The sequence below is a fragment of the Callionymus lyra genome, chromosome 14, assembly GCF_982586985.1.
Source record: "Callionymus lyra chromosome 14, fCalLyr1.hap1.1, whole genome shotgun sequence".
In the NCBI taxonomy this organism is placed as follows: domain Eukaryota; kingdom Metazoa; phylum Chordata; class Actinopteri; order Syngnathiformes; family Callionymidae; genus Callionymus; species Callionymus lyra.
In genome coordinates, this window is record NC_141831.1 from 6241964 (window position 1) to 6261882 (window position 19919).

At 33.4% G+C, this 19919-nt stretch overlaps 2 protein-coding genes across 2 annotated transcripts; both read right to left on the reverse strand.

The window, feature by feature from the left end:
- Positions 1-661: 661 nt before the first annotated feature.
- On the reverse strand, positions 662-12337 carry LOC148065842 (transcriptional coactivator YAP1-like). The gene is made up of 6 exons (XM_087808084.1): positions 12331-12337; positions 4712-4813; positions 4437-4534; positions 3503-3621; positions 3343-3443; positions 662-2078 (listed from the first exon to the last, which is right to left on the reverse strand). The coding sequence occupies exons 1-6, from the start codon at positions 12335-12337 to the stop codon at positions 1900-1902; spliced, it is 606 nt and encodes a 201-aa protein (XP_087664210.1). The 3' UTR covers positions 662-1899.
- Positions 12338-12459: 122 nt separating this feature from the next.
- Positions 12460-19627, reverse strand: LOC148065843 (transcriptional coactivator YAP1-like). Its single transcript, XM_087808085.1, has 8 exons — positions 19609-19627; positions 18274-18328; positions 17972-18159; positions 15698-15799; positions 15420-15517; positions 14540-14658; positions 14380-14480; positions 12460-13123 (listed from the first exon to the last, which is right to left on the reverse strand). The coding sequence occupies exons 1-8, from the start codon at positions 19625-19627 to the stop codon at positions 12945-12947; spliced, it is 861 nt and encodes a 286-aa protein (XP_087664211.1). The 3' UTR covers positions 12460-12944.
- Between the last annotated feature and the right edge of the window lie 292 nt (positions 19628-19919).

Genomic DNA, 19919 nt, shown 5'->3' on the forward strand with positions numbered 1-19919 from the left:
TTGAATAATTTCTACATTGAAAGGTTTTAATTAGTTTTTTTTAATACTTTAATTGAATAATTTCTACATTGAAAGGTTTTAATTAGTTTTTTTTTAAAATACTTCAATTCAATAATTTCTACATTGAAAGGTTTTAATTAGTTTTTTTAATACTTAAATTGAATAATTTCTACATTGAAAGGTTTTAATTAGTTTTTTTTTTAAATACTTCAATTCAATAATTTCTACATTGAAAGGTTTTAGTTCGTTTTTTTAATACTTTAATTGAATAATTTCTACATTGAAAGGTTTTAATTAATTGTGTTTAATACTTTAATTGAATAATTTCTACATTGAAAGGTTGAATTGTTTTTTATAGAATAAATTAATATGAATTCGTTTTTTTTTTTTTTTATATAAAATGACTGAATTCTGCAATTTGAATGTTGTGGGAAAAAAAACAAATACTTTCCAATTTAATGTTTGTTTGTTTTTTACACATAGAGTTTGATATTCTGATTCCAATAATTGAAAAATAACGTTTCTAAAATTCAACATTTTTGAATTAAATTCCTAGCCTTTTTAAAATTCAATATAAAAACGTTGGTATAATAGAGTCACCAGACAAAACCAACAGAGCACCGAGCAACAAAATATCCACATCTTAAGAAAAAGTCAGAGGTTTGCGTATTTAAAAGTTTATTGACACAGAAACGTTTTTATAAAATGATAAAAGTGGGAGTAAAATGTAAAAATCTTATATAAAGCTCATGCTGATTGCCTTCAAACTCTGGTAATAACATAGTAACATATGGAGTGTCATGCATGCGGCGATAAATAACAACCCGACTAGGTAGTGTGTTGCGTTCGTGCAGGAGCGAGAAAAAAACAAAACAACCCTTCGTCGCACGCGTCACTCGGATATCATTAAAAAACTGGATCTAATTTCAATAGATGAGATAATTGACCTTGTTTTTTCTTTTTTAATGATTCACAAACCGTTTGTTAAAAAAAAGATTCAAACTCAGGTAGAAAAATAAAATCACAGCACAAACAATCCAGGAGTAAAAACAGAGTTAATACAGAAAAAAAAGTACTGATGTTGGCGGGAAGAAGTAAATGTTAGGCGGGAAAATGAACATCACGGCATCTGCTATTAGTACAAACAAGTGTTTGGTTTTTCTCGGGAAGATCCACTAGTTTGACTTTCTGTCGACACCCGTCGGTGTTGAGTCAGTATCGTAGCGTTGTCAGTGTGAGCGAGTCCTTCTCTTCCCAGCATTCACCCTCCATCTCCAACGACGTCGTCAGATATCGTCGGCTTCGGATCCATCGAGTCCATCTGCCGTCGCACTCCTGGGAAATATTGACTCACGAACGCTCGTAGAGAAGAAGCTAAAAACTTGATCTTTGCCCTAAAAAAAAACAACTAAAACCTTCTTTAAAAAAAAAAAAAAAACGTCTATTTATCTGTTTGAACTCCTGAAGAAAAAGCTCCTTAAATTGACGATAAAACGCTGATGTTTAGTGTTTTTAATTCATCATTATAAGTCAAAAGTAACAATAGTGAGGCTTAAAGCTTTTCTTCTAATACTGCTGCAGCTTTTTTTGTTGTTTTCGTTTTTTGGTCCGAGCGACGACACTAGTATCGTTGTTTCCTCTTCGTCTTCTATTTCTACAAGGCACTGCTGGTTTTTTTCTTCCACACAGAAGTTTTAATACTGCATAATATAATGGTCTGTAAAAGTCTGGGACTAAATAAGCATCTTTAGAAGAGGATTAGAAGTGGTGAGTGTCGTCGTAGAGTTTGATTGTAACCCTTGATTTTAAGAGTAGATTTGAAAAATAGATATAAATGCTCCGTCGTTAGTGTTTTGGATTACTTGGCTCGTTCAGTGTCAGGAGTCCATCACCGTCCGTCTATAGCCAAGTGAGCAGGCTGTCTCTGTCCATGTGAGACCCGGACAGCACCGTCTCCATGTCCATCAGGAGGTCCGAGCTCAGGCCTTCGGGGATGCAGGGCATCAGTTCGTCGCCCTCGGACATGGGCAGCACCGGCATGGAGTCCTGCAGGGCCATGGACGACTCGTTGGTGTCGCCTGGAGAGAAAACAAATGATCAAAAAGAAGCAGAAAATATTCTTTTTTTTTAGATGAAAGTCCACCATGATGTTCGTTGTTATTGATTTCTTAATGGATCGCTTGTGTTTCGGTTGCTCTACTGCGACATCTGGTGGTCAGTCAGAAGAACTCTTCAGACAAATATTTGTTATGGTAGTAACAACTATTTATTGAATTATTGATATGAATAATTGAGTTAAATCGTTTCTATATCGAAAGATTTTATTTATTTATAATATTTGAAAAAATATTTAAAAAAATCTAAATTAATTCTTAATTCGACATTATTATACCATTTATAAATATATCTGTAAACATTTAAACTTAACATTTTTCCATTCTTGGCCTTACTTAAGTTGAACCTCGGAACAGGCCTCAAAACTACATCTCCCAGAGATCTCTAGTAAAAACTAAAATGGCCGCCTGTCATGTTTCTGCTAAAGCAAAAGTTAATATTTGAGTTTGTGAAATGTAAAAGTAAAAGCACTCAAGTGTTAGTTTAATGTCGTCAATGAGTCTTTAATTAGTGTTTAATTCCAATGTGTAACCTTTGTTTATATCTTTAAAGGTTTTACGACCTGATTTACTGACGGAAAATACGAGAGGAAAATACATAAAAGCATTAATACTTTAAAAAACTATTTTAATCATTTAAATCTTGAAATCTTAATTTGTTTTTATTTAATTTAATATTTGTTTTGTTTAAGTTTTATTGTAAGATTGAATCAACATTTCTAAATCGTAAAATAAACTGAATTTAAAAGGCTAAGAATGAAAAAGATATTCGAATTATTGGAATTTGATTAATAATATAATAATAATAATAATAATTATACATTTTGTTTGTAGTGCACCATATATTTGAAGATCATCAGACTGTCTGCACAAATCGAATTTAATTAAAAAATAAACGAATATTCTAATAACATTATTGAAAGAAAATACATATTTAAGCTTTCAATATATCAATTATTCAAAATAAATATTAAAAGCTTAAAAAGCACCTTTAATTAAAAAATATATCAAAGTTTCAACATTTAAAATGTTAAATTCAATCATTAATTATTCCGATGATATTCTTTTATATGAATGAATCAACGGTTCAGTCTAGTTGCGCTGCAGCTACAGCGACATCTAGTGGCCACACAGCAGATCTCTACCAAATCGTCGCTTCTACTGCAAAACCCTTTGTTTTGATGTCACGAGCCTCCATTGAGGATCTGCAGGAGTCAGTGGTCATTACCGGTGTCCATGTGCTCCACGGAGCTCAGCATGTGGTCGGACGTGCGCGGCAAACTGCTGACGCTCAGACCGCTGTCGGTGCTCTCGTTACGAGAGTGAGCTCTGGACACACAACAACCGTCAACTCTGTTACGTCTCGTGACCCGGGTCCCGGGGCTCACCCGTTCAGCGTGGGTTCGTGGTTCTGGCTCCGGATTCTGACGTCCAGAGAGGGAACGTGAGCCTGCGTGTTCCTGTCGTGATCCATCCCACCGGGAATCTGGTTCCTCACCCCTGAGTCCTGCAGACCCGTGGAATCAAATCCTTTAAGAGTCTTAGACCATCTTGTCCAGGAGAGGACGTGATAGTTTGTGTCTTAAAATCACTCAAGAATAGATTGAAATTCTTCTTTTAGTTGATAATGAAACTAGAAACAGGTCAATGTCCATCTGGGTCCACAAATAACTTGAAGAATACTCTTTATTAAGGAGTTTTAGCTTCTCCTACCTGAACACATGTTTTTTTACGCTTAAACATTATTATAAAATGTGTAAATTATTCAATTGAACATTCATTTAATTGCTAAGAATAAATAATCAAATACATTCAAATCATTTAAATTGAATGAAATGGAATTAATTAAATTAAGTAAAGATTGAATACATTAAGAAATAATAATTATAATGAATAAAATGTGGTTTAAGGGGACGTTTTTAAATTAAATGAAATTCAATGAAATTCAATTTTAAACACAAGGTTGAAGAGTCAATTTGTCACGTTGACCTCTGACCTGTGGAGGAATAAAATAAAATAAATTAAAATTTTAAACAAGAGTTGGAAGAGTCTAAAGGTCAAGTTGACCTCTGACCTATGTAGGAATAAAATAAAATAAAAAACACAAGTTGGAATATTCTAAAGGTCACACTGACCTCTGACTTGTGGTGGAGTAAAATAAAATAAAATAACATTTTAAACACAAGTTTTAAGAGTGTATTTGTCACGATAACCTCTGACCTGTGAAAGATTAAAATAAAATAAAAAAAATGAATACAATTTAATTTAATTTAATTTAAAAACTCAAGTTTGAAGAGTCTGAAGGTCACATTGACCTCTGACCTGTGGTGGAAGCTGCATCTGTTGTTTGCACCTCAGCCGCTCCTTGTCTTGTCGCTGCTGCATGGCCATGTTGAGCAGCCCCGGGTTCAACTTCTGGGCTACAACACAAACACACAAACAAAATGCCAACATTATAAAACACACAAAGAAAACAACAACACAAAAACCTCCACAAAATAACAACAACAGTAGAACAACATTTGAGATCTGCGTTGTTCTAGCGATGGCTGAGCAACGTGTGATTGTCAAGTCTGTAGACACAAATTTGATGCTACCTAGACGCGGGTCGACCCATGAGGTGTTCTTATTTATGTGATCGATGTAGAACACCTCTCCGTCCGCGGACACCGCCTGCTCCCAGCCTTCAGGCAGAGGACCTGAGTGTCAGTGAAAGTACACAGTGAGGAAGCCATGAAAGAACTGGACGTTTGAGTTCAAGATCAAGAAGCTAGCGCGCCTTTCTTTAGCGTTTCCGCGCGATGCTAGCTGAGAGGACGCGTTAACGTGCTCGATGTTGACGTATTTAGAGATGGACAATTCACCGCTTTGTCATTTCAATTGATATTTTACACTTTAGCTACAAGGCTAATATTTGCTAATGTTTGCTAATGTTTAATAATATTTGCTAATGTTTACAATTTTTTTCTAATGTTCACTTATGTTTATTAATGTTTGCTAATGTTTGCTAATGTTCACTAATGTCGCTTAAGTTTACTAATGTTTACTTATGTTGCCAAAGTTTGCTAATGTCAGTAATGTTTACTTATGTTTGCTAATTTTCACTAATGTTTGCTAAGATTTGCTAATGTTTGCTAATTTTTGCTAATTTTTGCTAATGTTTACTAATGTTTACTAATGTTTGCTAATGTTTACTTATGTTTGCTAATGTTTGTTAATTTTTAATAATGTTTGCTAATGTTTGCTAATGTTTGCTAATGTTTGCTAATGTTTGCTAATGTTTGCTTATGTTTAATAATGTTTGCTAATGTTTGCTAATGTTTACTAATGTTTACTAATGTTTGCTTATGTTTAATAATGTTTGCTAATGTTTGCTAATGTTTGCTAATGTTTACTAATGTTTACTAATGTTTGCTAATGTTTACTAATGTTTACTAATGTTTGCTAATGTTTGCTAATGTTTGCTAATGTTTACTAATGTTTGTCAATGTTTGCTAATGTTTGCTAATGTTTAATCATTTTTGCTAATGTTCACTTATGTTTAATAATATTTGCTAATGTTTACAATTTTTTTCTAATGTTCACTCATGTTTATTAATGTTTGCTAATGTTTGCTAATATTTGCCAATGTTCACTAATGTTTACTAATGTTTGCTAATGTTTACTAATGTTTGTCAATGTTTGCTAATGTTTGCTAATGTTTGCTAATGTTTACTAATGTTTGTCAATGTTTGCTAATGTTTGCTAATGTTTGCTAATGTTTGCTAATGTTCGCTTATGTTTAATCATTTTTGCTAATGTTCACTTATGTTTAATAATATTTGCTAATGTTTACAATTTTTTTCTAATGTTCACTTATGTTTATTAATGTTTGCTAATGTTTGCTAATGTTCACTAATGTCGCTTAAGTTTACTAATGTTTACTTATGTTGCCAAAGTTTGCTAATGTCAGTAATGTTTACTTATGTTTGCTAATTTTCACTAATGTTTGCTAAGATTTGCTAATGTTTGCTAATTTTTGCTAATTTTTGCTAATGTTTACTAATGTTTGCTAATGTTTACTTATGTTTGCTAATGTTTGTTAATTTTTGATAATGTTTGCTAATGTTTGCTAATGTTTGCTAATGTTTGCTAATGTTTGCTAATGTTTACTAATGTTTGCTAATGTTTACTTATGTTTGCTAATGTTTGTTAATTTTTAATAATGTTTGCTAATGTTTACTTATGTTTGCTAATGTTTGTTAATTTTTAATAATGTTTGCTAATGTTTGCTAATGTTTGCTAATGTTTGCTAATGTTTGCTAATGTTTACTAATGTTTGCTATTGTTTGCTTATGTTTACTAATGTTTGATAATGTTTGCTAATGTTTCCTAATGTTTGCTAATGTTTGATAATGTTTGCTAATGTTTGCTAATGTTTGCTAATGTTTGATAATGTTTGATAATGTTTGCTAATGTTTACTAATGTTACTAATGTTACTAATGTTACTAATGTTACTAAGTTTCCTTTTTCTACCTCTGATGAACCAAAAAAAAATCTTGCAAAGAAACAAGTCGCTCTTTTGATCACAGTCATGAGAAATGAGCAGGAAGTTAGTTGTGGTTTCAAGCTAAGATTCTACAGATAAGCATAGCAGGGGAAACTTATGAGTCATTATTTATCTCTTTATTCAAAACTAAAGATGGTAAACAGAATTAAATCTAGTTTTCTGGAATTTTACTCTGGTTCTGTATAGAAAAAGACTGATTTCAATTCTATTTTCTTTGCATTTCTGAAAGTTTTTCACTACTTTACTCGAATTTCTTTAATAGTAGAAATAGCTCCTGATTTCTCAAAATACACTTAAAGAAATAAAACAGTGATTTTAAGTAAATATTTATTAGGTTTTTCAAAGTTTATGATGTAAAATTAAAATTGATAAAGATATAATTGTCATTAATATTGCTACACTTAACTAACCTAATGCCATTAGTTGCAAAAAAATGATCATAATCCTTTTTATTTAAAAAAAAGAGAACTCATAGACAATCATTTTTTTATTTTTTTTACACAAAATAAAACACATTAAATGCAGTAATAATCAATACAGCACAAATAAAAAAGTTTATTTTTACTTTCTTTGCTGCAAATCATCAATATATTCATTTATTCTCATTGTTTTTTTGCATTTGTTTTAAGTTTTGAGAGCAATTTTACACCATTTAATGTAAACACATTGGGTTTAATACGTGAAAAATGACTGTTTACAAAAATACATTAGTCGTTATAATAATAACATATTTTAATCTGTGTTTTAGATCTTTTAAAATCCTTTTTAAGAACCTGATTATGACGACAAATGGCACGATCTGGTCGCAAACATGAACTTGACTCTTGTCTGCGGTGACATTTTTGTGGTCCTGATGGTGAGGCTGCTGAACTAACAACTGAACAAGGTTCTCTATGCTCTCTGACACTTCTGTCCCTCGTGTTGCTCTTGCTGTGGTTGCTGGTGGAGAAGCTAGGTTCTATATATTATATATATATATATTATATAGATATTATAACAGGGCCCTGAGACACATGACTATGAAAGGCAAAGTTGTTTGCGATTTGACGAAAAAAGCAGACAAATCTAGCCTGTTAGAGACATGATATCTTCCTGAGTCTAAGATGTTACAGTAAACAGTTAATCCCAGAATAACATACTCTGATTGCTCCACTCAGAGCTATGATGAAAGCAGCCATAAGTAAGTAAGTGAGTAATATTTATTAAACAATAACTTGTGTGGTCGACTGATGCAGAATTTTATTTGAACTAATTAAAAGTTAATTATCAAGCGTCGACACTGGATTCTCTGGAACATCTTTGTCTCTCATGTTACCAAGAGTTTCTGCTCGTAAATGTCAACTTTTCTGCCTTTTAACACTCGCGCTGAAAGGTCAACTTCCGGTTAAAGGTTTTCAAAATAATAGAACATGTAACAAAGTAAAAGCTTTCAAAATCCTTGTATTTTCAAGTGTAGAAATGTCAGAAAGATGAGAGACATTTAGAAACACTGTGTTCTCGTGTCAAACACATCATTATTGAAGCAGTCGGTGATGAGATCAGAAGGAGATTAAAAAGATTATTGACCTTGTTTTCTGGAGAAAATGTTTGAAAAGAGAAGAGACATCAGTGAGAAAAAGACTGAGGAGCAGAAAGAAGGAAAACAGGAAGAAAGAAGTCAGAATAATATGTGACGTAAACTCATCGACTTCATCTCTACACAAAGAAAACTGGAGTCTTTTATTGGAGGTCAATGGTTGAACTTTATTGACACTGAAGAGGAAACAAGAGTCACAATGATTACAAACAAACAGTCAAAGAAAGATTCATCCAAACACTCGTGGATCATGTTGACGCCTCAGAGAGTCTCTGGCTGAACATCTGCTGACGCTGGAGACACTTCCAACATCTCCACTTCCTCCACAGGTGCTGGGAGCTGCTCTCTCCTCCTGCTCCTCTGGACCACAACAACAACAACAACAACAACAACACACATCATGAAGATCACGACACTGAGCAGCACAGACCGCACTAAATGGTGATCAACCTCTGGCTCTCGGAACATTACAAGGGTCTTAGATGTGAACATTACAAGGGTCTTAGATGTGAAAACACAACGATCATCTTTCCTAACCACACACCAGAACTCTCCGCTGTGTTCCAGAGAGATGTTAGTGATCACCAGGCTCGTGTCGGAACGAGAGATTCTGTCTTCTTGTTCTTCATATACAAGTGATGTTCTTCCTTCAGTTCTGTTTGTCTTCATGAACCAGAGAATCTCATCAGGCTGTTTCCAGTCACACTGTAGAGTCACGTTCTCTCCTCCAGTGAAGAACACATCAGCAGGCGGGTCAGACTCAGGACACACAAACAGAAGGTAATAATCATACTGACCACTGCGATCACAGGTGTAATCACCTGTGTGGTTCAAGGTCAGTGATGGAAACATCAGAGTGTAGTTGTCAATCTTTTCATATTTCATCAATGAATTAATCCTCCACACGTGTGGTTTGTTTCCACTGAAGTCAGAGCAGTTCAGCTCCAGACTCTCTCCCACCCACCTGTGAATGTAATTATATTGTATAAAAACATAAAACTCCTTCAGTATTTCACAGCTCTGATGGTTCTTCTCCAGACAGTAATAATAGACTGAATAAGAACTTATGTCAAACGTTACCAGAAGAGATGGTTTGTTCTTCACTTGCTGTAGTTTGTACATTGAAGATGTTTCATCATCGATTAAAGCTAATTCATAATTTCCTGTTATATGATTTAAATGAGGTAAAGCCCACTGGACACTCTGGTTTGGTCCCACACCGTCACAGTTCAGCTCCAGTGTCTGTCCAACATAAGGGTAAAAGTCCTGACGTCTCATCTTTCGTGTGCCACAAACCAGGAGAGTGAAGTTCTTCTCGTGCGTCACGTTGTTCTGGGTCCAGCACTGTTCTTGGTACTGACCCGAGTCTGAAACCTTCAGAGGGTCTGTTTCATAAGAAGCTTCTCTCTGAAGACTGGAGTCATGATGCTGTGAAGAGTTCCACAGAAGTTCCTTCTCCTCACCGATCCATCTTGAGATCAAGCAGACGTCATCAGCTGTTTTGTTCAGAATGAAGTGATGAGAGTCTCCTTCCATCTTGAGGATCTCAGCGAGGATGTTGTTGGAGAAGAACGTCACCAGCAGCAGGATCAGTGCAGCCATGTCTTCGTCTGTGAGTGAGAGTCGACTCTGCTGCGACTTTATGATGTCAATCTCTTCACAGCAGCTTCTCGTCTACGATTCCTGGAACTAGACCAGAACATCGAGAGGATGTTCTGCGGTCAACTTCCTGTCGGTTTCATCAGGTGTGAAGCTTCAACAGAAACTGTTGTGAAATCACATGATTCAAACTATTTTAATTCAATAAAACCATAATTATTGCTTCATTCCATTTACTTTTTCACTTTTATCAGTTAATTTTCTCAAAACCTGACATTTTTAAAAATATTAACATCATATTGTCATAGTTTAAAGCAGGGGTGGGCAATTAAATTTCCTCTGGGGAAAATGAAACTGATGGGAAAATAACTTATTTCTCTTAATATGTTTTTTAATACATTAATTCAATAATTTATACATTGAAAGGTTTTAATTTGTTTTTTTTAATACTTTAATTGAATAATTTATTAATTGAAAGGTTTTAATTCGTTTTTTTTAATACTTTAATTGAATAATTTCTACATTGAAAGGTTTTAATTAGTTTTTTTAAATAATTGAAATGAATAATTTCTACATTGAAAGGTTTTAATTAGGTTTTTTTAATACTTTAATTCAATAATTTCTACATTGAAAGGTTTTAATTAGTTTTTTTAAATAATTGAATTGAATAATTTCTACATTGAAAGGTTTTAATTCGTTTTTTTAAATAATTGAATTGAATAATTTCTACATTGAAAGGTTTTAATTAGTTTTTTTTTAATACTTTAATTGAATAATTTCTACATTGAAAGGTTTTAATTCGTTTTTTTAAATAATTGAATTGAATAATTTCTACATTGAAAGGTTTTAATTAGTTTTTTAAATAATTGAATTGAATAATTTCTACATTGAAAGGTTTTAATTAGTTTTTTTTAATACTTTAATTGAATAATTTCTACATTGAAAGGTTTTAATTCGTTTTTTTTAATAATTGAATTGAATAATTTCTACATTGAAAGGTTTTAATTAGTTTTTTAAATAATTGAATTGAATAATTTCTACATTGAAAGGTTTTAATTAGTTTTTTTAAATAATTGAATTGAATAATTTCTACATTGAAAGGTTTTAATTAGTTTTTTAAATAATTGAATTGAATAATTTCTACATTGAAAGGTTTTAATTAGTTTTTTTTAATACTTTAATTGAATAATTTCTACATTGAAAGGTTTTAATTAGTTTTTTTTTAAATACTTCAATTCAATAATTTCTACATTGAAAGGTTTTAATTAGTTTTTTTAATACTTAAATTGAATAATTTCTACATTGAAAGGTTTTAATTAGTTTTTTTTTTAAATACTTCAATTCAATAATTTCTACATTGAAAGGTTTTAGTTCGTTTTTTTAATACTTTAATTGAATAATTTCTACATTGAAAGGTTTTAATTAGTTTTTTTAAATACTCTAATTCAATAATTTCTACATTGAAAGGTTTTAGTTAGTTTTTTTAATACTTTAATTGAATAATTTCTACATTGAAAGGTTTTAATTAATTTTGTTTAATACTTTAATTGAATAATTTCTACATTGAAAGGTTGAATTGTTTTTTATAGAATAAATTAATATGAATTCGTTTTTTTTTTTTTTTAATATAAAACGACTGAATTCTGCAATTTGAATGTTGTGGGAAAAAAAACAAATACTTTCCAATTTAATGTTTGTTTGTTTTTTACACATAGAGTTTGATATTCTGATTCCAATAATTGAAAAATAACGTTTCTAAAATTCAACATTTTTTAATTCCTAGCCTTTTTAAAATTCAAAATAAAACGCTGGTATAATAGAGTCACCAGACAAAACCAACAGAGCACCGAGCAACAAAATATCCACATCTTAAGAAAAAGTCAGAGGTTTGCGTATTTAAAAGTTTATTGACACAGAAACGTTTTTATAAAATGATAAAAGTGGGAGTAAAATGTAAAAATCTTATATAAAGCTCATGCTGATTGCCTTCAAACTCTGGTAATAACATAGTAACATATGGAGTGTCATGCATGCGGCGATAAATAACAACCCGACTAGGTAGTGTGTTGCGTTCGTGCAGGAGCGAGAAAAAAACAAAACAACCCTTCGTCGCACGCGTCACTCGGATATCATTAAAAAACTGGATCTAATTTCAATAGATGAGATAATTGACCTTGTTTTTTCTTTTTTAATGATTCACAAACCGTTTGTTAAAAAAAAGATTCAAACTCAGGTAGAAAAATAAAATCACAGCACAAACAATCCAGGAGTAAAAACAGAGTTAATACAGAAAAAAAAGTACTGATGTTGGCGGGAAGAAGTAAATGTTAGGCGGGAAAATGAACATCACGGCATCTGCTATTAGTACAAACAAGTGTTTGGTTTTTCTCGGGAAGATCCACTAGTTTGACTTTCTGTCGACACCCGTCGGTGTTGAGTCAGTATCGTAGCGTTGTCAGTGTGAGCGAGTCCTTCTCTTCCCAGCATTCACCCTCCATCTCCAACGACGTCGTCAGATATCGTCGGCTTCGGATCCATCGAGTCCATCTGCTGTCGCACTCCTGCTCGTAGAGAAGAAGCTAAAAACTTGATCTTTGCCCTAAAAAAAAACAACTAAAACCTTCTTTTAAAAAAAAAAAAAAAACGTCTATTTATCTGTTTGAACTCCTGAAGAAAAAGCTCCTTAAATTGACGATAAAACGCTGATGTTTAGTGTTTTTAATTCATCATTATAAGTCAAAAGTAACAATAGTGAGGCTTAAAGCTTTTCTTCTAATACTGCTGCAGCTTTTTTTGTTGTTTTCGTTTTTTGGTCCGAGCGACGACACTAGTATCGTTGTTTCCTCTTCGTCTTCTATTTCTACAAGGCACTGCTGGTTTTTTTCTTCCACACAGAAGTTTTAATACTGCATAATATAATGGTCTGTAAAAGTCTGGGACTAAATAAGCATCTTTAGAAGAGGATTAGAAGTGGTGAGTGTCGTCGTAGAGTTTGATTGTAACCCTTGATTTTAAGAGTAGATTTGAAAAATAGATATAAATGCTCCGTCGTTAGTGTTTTGGATTACTTGGCTCGTTCAGTGTCAGGAGTCCATCACCGTCCGTCTATAGCCAAGTGAGCAGGCTGTCTCTGTCCATGTGAGACCCGGACAGCACCGTCTCCATGTCCATCAGGAGGTCCGAGCTCAGGCCTTCGGGGATGCAGGGCATCAGTTCGTCGCCCTCGGACATGGGCAGCACCGGCATGGAGTCCTGCAGGGCCATGGACGACTCGTTGGTGTCGCCTGGAGAGAAAACAAATGATCAAAAAGAAGCAGAAAATATTCTTTTTTTTTAGATGAAAGTCCACCATGATGTTCGTTGTTATTGATTTCTTAATGGATCGCTTGTGTTTCGGTTGCTCTACTGCGACATCTGGTGGTCAGTCAGAAGAACTCTTCAGACAAATATTTTTTATGGTAGTAACAACTATTTATTGAATTATTGATATGAATAATTGAGTTAAATCGTTTCTATATCGAAAGGTTTTATTTATTTATAATATTTGAAAAAATGTATCGAAATTAATTCTTAATTCGACATTATTATACCATTTATAAATATATCTATAAACATTTAAACTTAACATTTTTCCATTCTTGGCCTTACTTAAGTTGAACCTCGGAACAGGCCTCAAAACTACATCTCCCAGAATTCTCTAGTAAAAACCAAAATGGCCGCCTGTCATGTTTCTGCTAAAGCAAAAGTTAATATTTGAGTTTGTGAAATGTAAAAGTAAAAGCTCTCAAGTGTTAGTTTAATGTCGTCAATGAGTCTTTAATTAGTGTTTAATTCCAATGTGTAACCTTTGTTTATATCTTTAAAGTTTTTACGACCTGATTTACTGACGGAAAATACGAGAGGAAAATACATAAAAGCATTAATACTTTAAAAAACAATTTTAATCATTTAAATCTTGAAATCTTAATTTGTTTTTATTTAATTTAATATTTGTTTTGTTTAAGTTTTATTGTAAGATTGAATCAACATTTCTAAATCGTAAAATAAACTGAATTTAAAAGGCTAAGAATGAAAAAGATATTCGAATTATTGGAATTTGATTAATAATATAATAATAATAATAATAATTATACATTTTGTTTGTAGTGCACCATATATTTGAAGATCATCAGACTGTCTGCACAAATCGAATTTAATTAAAAAATAAACGAATATTCTAATAACATTATTGAAAGAAAATACATATTTAAGCTTTCAATATATCAATTATTCAAAATAAATATTAAAAGCTTAAAAAGCACCTTTAATTAAAAAATATATCAAAGTTTCAACATTTAAAATGTTAAATTCAATCATTAAATATTCCGATGATATTCTTTTATTTTAATGAATCAACGGTTCAGTCTAGTTGCGCTGCAGCTACAGCGACATCTAGTGGCCACACAGCAGATCTCTACCAAATCGTCGCTTCTACTGCAAAACCCTTTGTTTTGATGTCACGAGCCTCCATTGAGGATCTGCAGGAGTCAGTGGTCATTACCGGTGTCCATGTGCTCCACGGAGCTCAGCATGTGGTCGGACGTGCGCGGCAAACTGCTGACGCTCAGACCGCTGTCGGTGCTCTCGTTACGAGAGTGAGCTCTGGACACACAACAACCGTCAACTCTGTTACGTCTCGTGACCCGGGTCCCGGGGCTCACCCGTTCAGCGTGGGTTCGTGGTTCTGGCTCCGGATTCTGACGTCCAGAGAGGGAACGTGAGCCTGCGTGTTCCTGTCGTGATCCATCCCACCGGGAATCTGGTTCCTCACCCCTGAGTCCTGCAGACCCGTGGAATCAAATCCTTTAAGAGTCTTAGACCATCTTGTCCAGGAGAGGACGTGATAGTTTGTGTCTTAAAATCACTCAAGAATAGATTGAAATTCTTCTTTTAGTTGATAATGAAACTAGAAACAGGTCGATGTCCATCTGGGTCCACAAATAACTTGAAGAATACTGTGTTTTATTAAGGAGTTTTAGCTTCTCCTACCTGAACACATGTTTTTTATGTTTAAACACAAATCAAATGTGTAAATTATTCACTTGAAGATTGATTAAATTGCTTAGAATAAATAATCAAATACATTCAAATCATTTAAATTGAATGACATGGAAGTAAATAAATGAAGTAAAGATTGAATACATTAAGAAATAATAATTATAATGAATAAAATGTGGTTTAAGGGGACGTTTTTAAATTAAATGAAATTAAATGAAATTCAATTTTAAACACAAGTTTGAAGAGTCAATTTGTCACGTTGACCTCTGACCTGTGGAGGAATAAAATAAAATAAATTAAAATTTTAAACACAAGTTGGAATATTCTAAAGGTCACACTGACCTCTGACCTGTGGTGGAGTAAAATAAAATAAAATAACATTTTAAACACAAGTTTTAAGAGTCTATTTGTCACGTTAACCTCTGACCTGTGAAAGATTAAAATAAAATAAAAAAATGAATACAATTTAATTTAATTTAATTTAATTTAATTTAATTTAAAAACTCAAGTTTGAAGAGTCTGAAGGTCACATTGACCTCTGACCTGTGGTGGAAGCTGCATCTGTTGTTTGCACCTCAGCCGCTCCTTGTCTTGTCGCTGCTGCATGGCCATGTTGAGCAGCCCCGGGTTCAACTTCTGGGCTACAACACAAACACACAAACAAAATGCCAACATTATAAAACACACAAAGAAAACAACAACACAAAAACCTCCACAAAAAAATAACAACAACAGAAGAACAACATTTGAGATCTGCGTTGTTCTAGCGATGGCTGAGCAACGTGTGATTGTCAAGTCTGTAGACACAAATTTGATGCTACCTAGACGCGGGTCGACCCATGAGGTGTTCTTATTTATGTGATCGATGTAGAACACCTCTCCGTCCGCGGACACCGCCTGCTCCCAGCCTTCAGGCAGAGGACCTGAGTGTCAGTGAAAGTACACAGTGAGGAAGCCATGAAAGAACTGGACGTTTGAGTTCAAGATCAAGAAGCTAGCGCGCCTTTCTTTAGCGTTTCTGCGCGATGCTAGCTGAGAGGACGTGTTAACGTGCTCGATGTTGACGTATTTAGAGATGGACAATTCACCGCTTTGTCATTAAAATTGATATTTTACACCTTAGCTACAAAGCTAATATTTGCTAATGTTGGCTAATGTCGCTAAAGTTTGCTAATGTTCAATAATGTTTGCTAATGTTTACTAATGTTTGCTAATGTTCACTTATGTTTGCTAATGTTTGCTAATTTTCACTAATGTTTGCTAATGTTCACTTATGTTTGCTAATGTTTGCTTATGTTTAATAATGTTTGCTAATGTTTGCTTGTGTTTAATAAAGTTTGCTAATGTTTTTTATGTTTAATAAAGATTGCTATTGTTTGCTAATATTTGCTTATGTTTGCTAATGTTTGCTAATTTTCACTAATGTTTGCTAATGTTTGCTAATTCTTGCTAATGTTCACTAATGTTAGCTAATGTTTGCTTATGTTTACTAATGTTGACTAATGTTTGCTTATGTTTAATAATGTTTGCTAATGTTTTTTATGTTTAATAAAGATTGTTATTGTTTGCTAATATTTGCTTATGTTTGCTAATGTTTGCTTATTTTCACTAATGTTTGCTAATGTTTGCTAATGTTTGCTAATTTTTGCTAATGTTCACTAATGTTAGCTAATGTTTGCTTATGTTTAATAATGTTTGCTAATGTTTGCTTATGTTTAATAATGTTTGCTAATGTTTTTTATGTTTAATAAAGATTGCTATTGTTTGCTAATATTTGCTTATGTTTGCTAATGTTTGCTAATTTTCACTAATGTTTGCTAATGTTTGCTAATTTTTGCTAATGTTCACTAATGTTTGCTAATGTTTACTTGTGTTTGCTAATGTTTGTTAATGTTTAATAATGTTTGCTAACGTTTACTAATGTTTGCTAATGTTTACTAATGTTTACTAATGTTTACTAATGTTTGCTAATGTTTACTAATGTTTGCTAATGTTTGCTAATGTTTGCTAATGTTTGCCTATGTTTGCTAATGTTTGCTAATGTTAACTAACAAAAAACAAACATGTCGCTCTTTTGATCACAGTCATGAGAAATGAGCAGGAAGTTAGTTGTGGTTTCAAGCTAAGATGCTAAAGATTAGCATAGCAGGGGAAACTTATGAGTCATTATTTATCTCTTTATTCAAAACTAAAGATGGTAAACAGAATTAAATCTAGTTTTCTGGAGTTTTACTCTGGTTCTGTATAGAAAAAGACTGATTTCAATTCTATTTTCTTTGCATTTTTCTGAAAGTTTTTCACTACTTTACTCTAATTTCTTTAATAGTAGAAATAGCTCCTGATTTTTCAAAATACACTGAAAGAAAGTAAATATTTAAAGTTAGTTTGTTTCAACGTTTATGATTTAAAATGGATTAAGATATAATTGTAATTAATATTGCTACACTTAACTAACCTAATGCCATCAGTTGCAAAAAAAATTATCGTAATACTTTTCATAAAAAAAAAAAGAATTTAGAGACAATCTCTTTTTTTTTTTTTTTTTACACAAAATAAAACACATTACATGCAGTAATAATCAATACAGCACAAATAAAATAGTTTATTTTTACTTTCTTTGCTGCAAATCATCAATATATTAATTTATTCTCATTGTTTTTTGCATTTGTTTTAAGTTTTGAGAGCAATTTTACACAATTTAATGTAAACACATTGGGTTTAATACGTGAAAAATGACTCTGTTTACAAAAATACATTAGTCGTTATAATAATAATATATTTTAATCTGTGTTTTAGATCTTTTAAAATCATCGATTTCATGTTTGTATCTTAATAATGAACATTAATCGTCGTGAACTTGTCCATCAATGAAAACCATCAACATCTGAATCATAGTTTGTCTTTAAAGGTTAAAATAATTCTCTTAACAACAACATGTTATCGACAAAAGTGCATCTAAAGATCCGACATCTTGGTTTTAACTTGTAGTGACTAGAAACCACCACAAGTCTAACAGGTTCGAGGTTCAAGAGCCGGTCGAGCTGCTGACTCGGAAGTGAAGCATCATGGGAGGACGGAGTGGGTTTGACGGGTACCTGTCTCCGGGTTGATGCTCTGTGGGGAGGTGGGGGCGGCCGGGTTGCTGAGGGAGTGTGAGTGGACGGGGGTCCCGGGATGCTGGGCCGCAGACTGGAGCTGAGCCAGACGAGGGTCGTGCCAGGTTGTTGTTTTCTCCACGTGACTGCAAATAAAACATGTCTGAACAAACGTAAACTCAAGTGACCTCAGGTTTCTCGGCTGGATCTACCTGTACGACCTGATACACCCACACACACACACACACACGCACACACACACTCTAACACCCACACACGCACACACACGAACACAAATTCACCACAACTTGGTGCCGTGACCCTTGGCGTGGTCTGCTGGTCTGGTGGTTTGAAGGCCTGTTCGATTCCGAGACGAACTCTGAGCTGATAGTTAAAGCTCACATATAATTTTTAGTTTAGGTTGCCTGGAAGAATAAACGTAAGTCTCTGGTTCTGTCACAAATTTAGATTATATTCCTCAATAGTGCTTTCTCAAGCTGATGCTCGGTTTTTGGGGTATTGTATGGTCAGTTGTTGTTTGTTGTTGTTTTAAGTGTAGACAACATTATCGTGTCCCGGGTTGAAGTTTTGAAGAAAACGTTTGATTAGAATTTAAGTTGAATTGATTGGCTGAGGAGATGGTAACCCCTGGGATTCACAGTAGGGGTGGAAGTATAACCGGCTCCCTCTACGGGGCATCTGACGTTTTTACAGATTTCTAAACTAGTTAGGATACTTGATTGATTATGGTAGATGTACTTTTTCGGTAAGCCAAGTAGCCATCATAAATTTGGGGATATTTGGGATTTTAAGGGTCTCTCCCAATATCCTGCTCTGCCAGCCGGTGTGTAGGCCAGTGAGATCTCATTGTGTTTCTGTGTCGAGGGGCTCCACAGGTATTTGGCAGTATAGTCAGGGCTAGTTAATTTTTCCGAACAATCACGGTGATGGATAAAGTCTCATTGGTGATCAGTTTAGAGTTGGACGGGGGTTGAAATAGATGTAATAGTTGAGGGGTCTCCTATCCAGGGTGTTTGGAAGCTAACTGAGCGATCGAGAGGCTCTCGCGATAAAGACTTCGAAACTTTAGACACGACAGGCTGGTTAGAGTCTCGTTCCATGTAGCATAGTGTGTCTCTCTCCTGTTTTAGTAAAATACTGTTGTCGTCGTATTGTCAGTCTTTTTGTTTAAATTGTCTTTGTCTGTATTTTATCTTTGGAGAATTTTCTCGCTGTGGTACTTTTAAAAATTGTTATTCATTTGTGATATTCTTTGTGTGAGATCTCTTGACTTTGTGTGACTCAGCTGAGAGTCCATGTTCGTGTGTCTTTGAACACTATCTCTTGCTGATAAGAACTGCTTCTTGGCAGACGTTTTCTTTTCAGCTGCTGCAAGGCCGACTGAGCTCCGAAAGAGAGTTTCCTTGTTGGTGGGAGTGGTTTCACTTGGAGGTTGGACTTTTAAGACTTCGCTCTTTTCCTCACCGACCCTCCCATTGTATTCATGTCTTCTCTAAACGCACACATTCTTACGTCATCTTGAATTATATTCTCTATACTGTCTGTTTATGAAAGAATATAACAATATTTAAATTTAATGTGTAATTTAATTGTTAACTTATTACGTTTTCTCGTACCTTTATCAATTGTTGTCATTTCTATTTTTATTGATTTCTATTATTTCTTGTTATCAGTATTATTGTTTTCAATTTTCCTTAAATTTTTTTCCCTTTATTTTTTTTCTTTTAAGTATTTGGATTGGGTTTGCTATAGTTATCTTTTCTCTTTATTAGGTAACATTCTTTGTTGACAATAGTTATTTAACTAGTATTCCTGTTTCTTAATTAAGGTATATATGTATACATACAGTTAATTAGTGGTATAATTGGTTTAAGAAAAAAAAAACTAAAAAACTCAACTTTCAATTTTCTCCTTCTTCTGCAGTGTT

Excerpts from the sequence above, each read along its gene's own strand:
- LOC148065843 (XM_087808085.1), bottom strand. Across the intron at positions 14,659-15,419 it reads AGATGCAGCTTCCACCACAG|GACTCAGGGGTGAGGAACCA; the intron begins GTCAGAGGTCAA and ends ACGGGTCTGCAG. Across the intron at positions 13,124-14,379 it reads CGTGGAGCACATGGACACCG|GCGACACCAACGAGTCGTCC; the intron begins GTAATGACCACT and ends TTTTCTCTCCAG.
- LOC148065842 (XM_087808084.1), bottom strand. Across the intron at positions 3,622-4,436 it reads AGATGCAGCTTCCACCACAG|GACTCAGGGGTGAGGAACCA; the intron begins GTCAGAGGTCAA and ends ACGGGTCTGCAG. Across the intron at positions 2,079-3,342 it reads CGTGGAGCACATGGACACCG|GCGACACCAACGAGTCGTCC; the intron begins GTAATGACCACT and ends TTTTCTCTCCAG.